General features: G+C 27.7%; 1 protein-coding gene across 1 annotated transcript; it reads left to right on the top strand.

Annotated features, from left to right (window-relative positions):
* Window positions 1-7,849: 7,849 nt before the first annotated feature.
* On the top strand, window positions 7,850-8,369 carry LOC112690153 (general transcription factor II-I repeat domain-containing protein 2B-like; the record flags this gene model as incomplete). The annotated part of the gene is made up of 1 exon (XM_025564095.1): window positions 7,850-8,369. A coding segment is annotated over exon 1 (520 nt), but the record flags the coding sequence as incomplete, so codon positions are not given.
* Between the last annotated feature and the right edge of the window lie 491 nt (window positions 8,370-8,860).

The following is an 8,860-nucleotide window of genomic DNA, read 5'->3' as shown; positions in this document are numbered from 1 at the left end:
TTTAAGTATAAAATACATATGTTTGTATTAATATTATAGAAAAAATATTGGGGTTCTACAAAACGTTTAAGCTTCTGCAAAGGTTCCGCGGGTAAAAGAAGTTGGGAAATACTGCGCTATCACATACTGATTTTAGGAGTTAAATAATATCATTGATATAATTCTTTTAGTTATTATATTGCATATTACGCATAAATATGAGTGAGCGTACTGCATATTATGGGATTCTACACATCACAATAAGGGTCTATTTTAAAAATTTCAATATAATTTCAACTGTGGATTATAGTTGAAATCAACACAGAATTGTGGCCCGCAAACCAAAAAAACAAAAAATTGAAATTGCTTAATTTTTACCTTCTTTAGGAGTAATAAAATTCTAAGTTAATTAAAATCAAATTCGATTAAGTGCAGATTCTTTTACATCTGTATACTGTATAATATTGCTCAACTCTTGAATATGTGTTTCAATCGCCAATCAGTGAAGAACACGCAACAAATATGCACATAAGAATATAATAATTTATAAACAGGTTTAACAATTTAACAGGTGTAGTTCAAAACATGTTTTAAACTTGTTTTACAACTGAACACAAACATAACCAGGAAGTATCTTACATAAATATGTATCAATTATCTAGGGGAACCAAATAAATGCCCGCCTTAGATATTTTGGAATATAATGTAAATTAGAAATTTTAATGTATTAGCTTATTCTATGTATTATGTAATTTCATTAAAAGTCAGATGTTAATTAATTTGCATTGTTTTCTCTTTAATAATAAAAACTGCAGAATAGAACAAAGATTTTATGTTCTATATAAAAAAATACAAAAATCTTAATTTGCAATTACCATATTTAATAGCATTTTAATTGAGAACTATTACAACATATTTTTGAAATTTATTCTATGAATTTCATCTATATCCTATGTAATGATTTATTATTAATAACCGTTAAGTACAATATTACTCCTGAAATACTATTATTAATTCGATCCTATTTAAGACTTTCTTACAAAATTTGTGGTTTTCTGTCGGTTCCTACACAAATTTCCTAATCTAATTACTTTAAAACTACCATCTTATAGTTTTTCTATATTTTATTAAATAAATCGTTCTTTGTTCAGCAGAAAATAATAATAGTAATTATGTAATTGTAAAAATAGAAATTTTACTCGTATTGTCTACATGGTTATGTACAAAAGATGAAATTTCAACTTATTATCGTTTTTTCTTTGTCTTCAATGTCGGTGACAAAATGTTTCTTTAATGTCACCAACAAAATTTAAAAACAAGCGTGTCCACACCAAAGCAACTTATTTTAATCTTGGACAAAATGTGGAACGAGAATGACGCACAGTGGGATGAAATGCATTCTTATTTTACATAAATTAATTACTCTAAAACTATATTACATAACATTATGCGAGACTCCAATACTATCATTTTTTAAGAATGCTGAATCCAAATTTTTGTCAGTTTTTAATTTGGTCGTTAATTAAGGGGGCAGTAGGTGGGTATTAATTTTAAATTTTTTTTAAACAGTTATATTTTACATCAATTTATGTTTATAATACCACTAAACTTAAATTTTGCAATAATTTTGTAACTGGTATGTAAGAGAATATAGGAGCAAAGTGGGGGAGATACCTTGTATTTTAAAACATCGAAGCATTTTACTATTCTTAATCGGTGTTGGGACTATCTAGATAAAATTATCCAAAAAATAACATCCAAACTATCTTTCATCTTTTATCTAGATAAATCCAGAGTATCTTTATATTATACTTATATTTTTGTGTTTTTTCCGTCGATAGATAATAGAAGTTAAATCCAGCAAAGTGGTTTATTATGGTTATTATTATTTATTATTATGATTTTATTGTTTTATTTAGCTGTTTTTCATAATTTGTCATACAATAATAATTGAAATATGTGAACTGTGACATTTATATGTATTTTAAAATTTAAATTATTACATTAAAAAATATTTTAATACAAATTCTTGTACAACCAAATGTTATATACTTATATACTAGTATATTATCTTCATACAACTTAATGTTAACTTATATAACCAAATTAAATTTAGTTAAAAAATTATGAATTATGTAAGGCTTCTTAGTAATCACTACTTGTACAGATATTAAAATATAGGTAGGTATAATAAATAATAATTTAAATTAACCTACATCTGTTAATCATTTATTAACCTATTTACTTTTAAAAATAATAAGAATATTCCATCAAACCTTGAGGCATTAAATAAAAGAATTATTTTAAAAATATAGCCAAGAGTCAGACCTTAAATGCTATTTTAAATAATTCTCTTTTATCTTTTATCTTTTTATTTCATCTAGATAACTGAAGGATATATCTTTATCTTAGATAAACCTTGAGTCATTATCTTTATCTTTAATCTAGTTAAAAATATTGGTTATCTTTCCCAACACTGTTCTTAATTTATTTTTTCCAAATTTTTAACAAAATAATAATATTAAATAAACAAATAAAACAATTTAATCTCATTGTGATAATTAATATCCATATATACATGTATATAGTCTGGAAAATATGGAACAAGTTTTAATTTATTATGATATGATAACATTTTTATAAGTTTTGAAACTCGTTTAGGTGTACTCATAGCTACACTAAGAACATTAGCAATATTCTTTTTACCCGATTTATGTAGTTTTGTTGAAAAAGCGTTTATAAGTTCAGGAAATGTATTAGAATCAACTAAATGCTTCAATTTTTATTTTTTAGTCCTATCAGAACTTTCGAAAAACGATTTTCTTGATCTACCAATAGGATCAATTTTCTTATTATTATTAACGCTCTTTAAGGGCAAATAGTGTACATTATGATAACATATAACAAAGAAGATTAATAGTAATTATAGAATATAAGGAATTGTGAAAAAAAAAATTACATTACAATTTTACACATATATATATATTGATTATATTATATTAAATTTTATATTATATTATATAAATTAGATTATATTAGATTATATTACCTTTTGTATAAATATAACACATATCAATTTATCCGAAATCTATATACAAACAGCGTAATTTAAATTCATTCTGAAAATTAAAGTCAAAGGCAACACTGTTGCAATTTCTTAACATACGACTTAGAGGTTCGTTAAAACTGTACAATGGAGAATGGAATGGTATATGAAAAGTAATCGTGGATGGAGCATTAAAAGCGAAAACTTGCCAGTTTACTTTTTCAAGTATTTTAGTATTGGTAATTAATGGAGGTAATCTGAATTTTATTTGGAACCAATCAGCATTTTTTTTAATGAATTTATTTAAATTTCTGTTACTTGCTACCCATTTTTTGATAAAACTACAGAAAAACTGAATATTTTATCCTTGATAATTTTCTCGTATTATCCATCTCATTAGGTTATTTATCATTTATCACCTTCATACTTAATTTTAATTATACCCAGTAAAATCGTTCTAGAAGTAATATTTTGTGGGTTTAAATTTTCTTTTTGACACAAAAACTTAAAGAAGTCTTCATATATATATATATATTAAATCGTCTAAGACTTGTACCGGCTAAAATAAATATAAATTTAAAATATCTACCATGTTATAATTATAATTTAATGTATAGAAACCTTCAAATTCTTGATCCATTGAACAAAAAGTTTGAGTAACACAAATTTTAATTTTGTACAAATATATGACAATATTACTTAGATTGATTCCACTTTAAAGTAAAAATACGGTTGTATAATAAAATATATTTAATCACCTGTACCTCAGACGCGGCGCGCCGCACAGTGGTCTGAAAAGTGATTTTAGCTTGTCTAAATTAATATCAACTCTTATTCTATTTGATATTACTATAAATAAAAAATATATATATATTTTCGAAGATAACAAATCCAAATTTGACTTTTTTTTTAAAAATTCGATTTTTTTTTATAATTATTGTTTTGAATTTTTATTTTAAATAAACAAAGATAAAAAGTTTAAAAGACTATATTTTTCTATTTAATTAATATTTATCAGTTTTTGAGCTTCATTGGAGAGTTTAAGTATATTTTTTTTTTTGGTACTTTACATAAACTGGATATGACCGGATCAGATGAGACGCACACATATGTAATAGATCTTCATTATTATTGATTCTAGAATTTTTTCTTGTGTGATGTTGTCTAAAAATTTTAAAATCCTTATTTCTACATTCCTGGGGTTCCTCGAACAATTGACCTAAAATATTATATTTCTACGAATGAAATATAAATATTTTGAGAAATTATCAATTGGAAGTAGTGCGTGTTTAATAACATCAGCTTCATGTACTAATATTTTGTTTTTAGTTGGGGGCATATAATATCATGGATATAGGTTATTATAATATTTTGCTGCGCTCAAACAATACTCCTTAAATTCCTGTACATTTATTTCGTAACCACTTGTCAGAACCATCAGATCACCTCCAAACTATTTTATAAGTTCTACATCGATACCGGTAATTTTTGCAGACTTTTCAAACCCTTTATTTTTTTTCCCACAAAATATTACAAATTTTTTTAATTATTTTGGGTATCGTGATAAATGATTAGTGATAAGACCGTATACCAAAATCTTTAACCAGTGCTATATTATGTAACCGTGATAATAAATTCTAAAGTTTTTATACTTTATAGCTAGTACAACTATTAGGCTGACGTTTTCCAGGTGGGAGTGGGGATAGGGTAGGCAGGTGCAATTAGTATGACATGATCAGTAGGGAACGGATTTACATGTAATAAAAAAAAAAAGAAACATGTAAATATAATTAATAAAATCTAAAAACATCTAAATAGGTATGTGGGGAAAAAATTTGGTACTTATGTTATATATGGAGGCCACTTGTGTTATATTTAGGAAAATTTAATACATTTATACCGTGCCGCTGCGCGATAACAATATGATAATGTGATAACAATGAGTGGCCTCCGTATATAACGAAAGTACCAAAAATTTAATTATGTTGAAATTAAACAATACACCCAGTATATTTAGTATGTATTAGCTTATATTCATACTGTAGTTTTAAGTATATATATATACATTAGTATAGTCAGCAATTAATGTTGAGATGGCACATTCTCTATGTCGAATGTGGCATATATACAAATATTATAACACAGCTATACGGAGGCAGTCTGTCGAGACATGCGACCGGTTGCCGTTGTACGAAGTGCGTTGTGTATCATTTTATTATTCATGATATTAAATTGTTTATTAATTTAACCTAAACGTGTCTGTATCTACTTAAAAACCGATTCCACTCTACAAATTAAAAAAAAAAAATTACAATTATTGAACTATCAAAATAATTTGTTGTATTGAATTACTACAATTTCTTAGCCATAATTGTGTTTCATTGGCATCTGAATCCAAATAACTAATTTTTATTTTGCATTTTCTTTGCATTTTTTGGTATTTGTTACTTTTTAAGTCATTTTTTGACACTTTTAGATAATTTTTCATCATTTTTAGTCATTTTTACTGATTTCACACTAGTTCATTTCTTATTGTTCCTTATTGACCATTATGGCGGTAACTCAAGACTTGTCCAATTTTATCTCGTCGATTACACTTGTCGTTGTCGAGTTGTAGTGAATAGTATTATACCTACATTTTATTATTTTTTTCTAATATTCAATTAGTATCCGATATTATCTCGTCGATTACAGTCGTCGCTTCATTGTCATGTTATAGTGAATAATGCCGGTCCCACACGACTTGTGTACTTTGCGAGCGTATACTCGGCGAGTGTACTTGCCAAGTTTGTACGATGTACGATGTTTGTAATTATGTTGCTCCTACACGACTCGTGTGCTCGCCGATTATTCGTCAATCGTATATACTTTGCTCGTCATCGCCAGTGTTCCTACATGACTCGAATCGCCAACAATTAACAATAAATAATAGTCTATTTTGGGGGAAAATCCAAGATTAAATTTCTTATCAGCACGAGTCACATTCGTGTTGTAGTGATGTGTCGTTCGCGAACATACGAGTCATCGATATAAACCAAAAGATCCGGATCACTAAAACCCGTCCCGGTCGTTCGTCAAATATTTTTTTGTTGGTTCAGTGGGTATCACTGAATGAATTCTAGATATTGGGTATTTTTATGCGTATTTTCGTATCATTTATTATCGGTTTTATTTTAATAATACTACGGTGTTTTTATGTGTCGTTTGCGGACGAACGGGTCATTGATATGATCCCTGACCCGTTTTTCCCATCTCTACGCAGTGGCGTAATTAGGAATTTGGTTTGGGGGGGGGATTATAGGTTTTAGCAAAATCTGTATACCTCATACAGTAACTCCCCCCACCCCACCAGAACAAATTTTTTAATAATTTTAATTTTAATGATAATAATGATAATAATTATATTATCACAATATAATAAATAAAAAAAAAATTACATAAATAAAATTTTGGGGGATCCATACTCCTAATCCCCCCCTAATTACGTCCCTGCCTACGTATGGACCGTATTGAACCGAATATCCGAACGGGTCTTTTTACCGGATACGCATAGTCCCCACTACGCGGCCCGCGGGCCGCATGCGGCCCTTTAGTAACTTTATTGCGGCCCGCACTAAAATTAAATTGTTCATTCTAAAATTCAAAATTCTATAAACAGTAAATAAAAGAACGTCGCTTATTATCTTATCATTTTTATTTATTTTATCTTTCTATTTTAAACTTGTATTGAATTACCACTTGGACAGATAAGTAGGCACCTATGGGCTACGATGTGAGTTTATTTATTTCCACACAGTTTATCCATTATCGCTTATTGTCCGTTTGTATTTTATCCCGTATTGTCGTTACAATATGTAATTCTGTGCTTCTAGCATCGTGTGTTCTAGTTACGTGAGTAAGCTGTTAATTTTAATTCTTTATCATGGCAAAACGTAAAATCGAAGATGAACACAGAATATTTCAAGACAGTTGGGAGATTGAATTTTTCTGTATTTCTGGTAAGAAACACGATGCTTTATGTTTAATTTGTCGTAAAACCATAAATATTCCAAAACGTTATAATATTAATCGTCATTACACAACTCACCATACTGAATTTTCTAAAAATTATCCACACCCATCTAAAATAAGAGAAGAAAAACTAATTGAATTAAAAAAAGGAATTTTTTCTGAAAAACAATCAATGTTACGGTTCACTAATAAAAATGAACTTGCAACAAAAGCATCGTATGAAGTAACACATATGTTAGCCAAACGCATGAAACCATTCTCGGATGCCAAACTAATAAAAAAATGTATGGAAACAGTTGTAAATACTCTGTTTAGTAATTTTTCCAATTTTAAAGAAATAAGTGACCAAATTTCAAGTCTGCAGTTATCTGATGCTACATGTGTTCGTAGGATCGAACATCTTGGAAATCAAGTAAATCAGTGATCAACGAATTAACAGATTGTCGATTTTTTTTCTTTAGCATTAGATTCTTCAGTAGATATAAGCTCTACTTCTCAATTAATACTTTTTGTTAGATTTTGTTCAAAAGATAATATTATTAAAGAAGACTTTTAGAAAGTCATACCGATGGAAAGCCAAACTCATGGCGTGGATTATTTTGAAACAATTTCTACATTTTTGGAAAAAATAAAATAGATTGGCAAAAGTTAATTTCCATATATACAGACGGTTGTCCTTCAATGGTTGGAATTAATTCTGGTCTTGTTACTCTTATTAAGAATAAAATTGAAAAACCAAAATTAATCAATTTCCATTGTATTATTCATCAAGAAAATTTAACATGTAAATTTCCAAATGATTTTATTGTTGTCATGAATAAAACAATTAAAATCGTGAATTTTATCAGAGCTAGAGATTTAAATCACCGAAAATTTAAAGAATTTCTTTCCGAACTGAATTCCCAATACAGTGATATTATGTTCCATACTCAAGTGCGATGGCTAAGCAAAGGTAAAGTCTTAGAACGATTTTTTTCCCTTCGTGAAGAAATTAAATTATTTATCCACGAACAAAAAGCTGAATTTTCTGAAATAAACTCATTAGCATTTTGGTACAAACTTGCATTCCTTGCAGATGTAACTCAAAGTTTAAATATACTTCAAACCAATCTGCAAGGAGAAAATAAACTTATCACTCACATGGCCAGTAAGATTTTTGCTTTTGAAGAAAAGCTCAAAATGTACATTGAAGAAGTATCTGAAAATGATTTTTCAAGTTTTCCCAAATTCGATTTAATGACGAAAGAAAATACAATTTTTTCTGATGAAGAAAACCTAGCTCTGAAACCACAACTGCTTGAACTATTGGGCACTTTAAAAAATGAAATGAATAGTCGTTTCAATGATATTAAAAACTTAAGAAATTCATTTCGATTTATTGAAAATCCGTGGGCAGTAACTACAAAAGAAATATTTAAAATTAATATTATGAATTGTAATATTGGTTTATTGAAAAGTGAATTAATTGACTTACAGCAGGACATAACATTAAAAGATATTTTTAATGGTAAAAATAATACAATGGAATTTTGAAATACACTTGAGGAACATCAATATCCTTCCCTTTTATCAAACGTAAAAGGTTTTCTAACATTTTTTGGATCGACATATTTATGTGAGGCGGCTTTTAGTAAGGTAACATTTATAAAAAACAAATACAGAAATCGTTTGAGTGATGTGCATTTGGACGATTTACTGCGGTTGTCAACATCAAATACAACTGTAGACATAAACAAAATTATAAAAGAAACAGAAAGATACCGTCCATCAACATTAAATCAAAAAAATTAATAAAAAAATTAATTTTAATTATATAAATATAAA

The sequence above is a fragment of the Sipha flava genome, unplaced genomic scaffold, assembly GCF_003268045.1.
Source record: "Sipha flava isolate LNK unplaced genomic scaffold, YSA_version1 490_pilon_pilon, whole genome shotgun sequence".
In the NCBI taxonomy this organism is placed as follows: domain Eukaryota; kingdom Metazoa; phylum Arthropoda; class Insecta; order Hemiptera; family Aphididae; genus Sipha; species Sipha flava.
The sequence above is the reverse complement of the archived record's forward strand: the minus strand, read 5'-3'. Positions and strand labels throughout refer to the sequence as shown.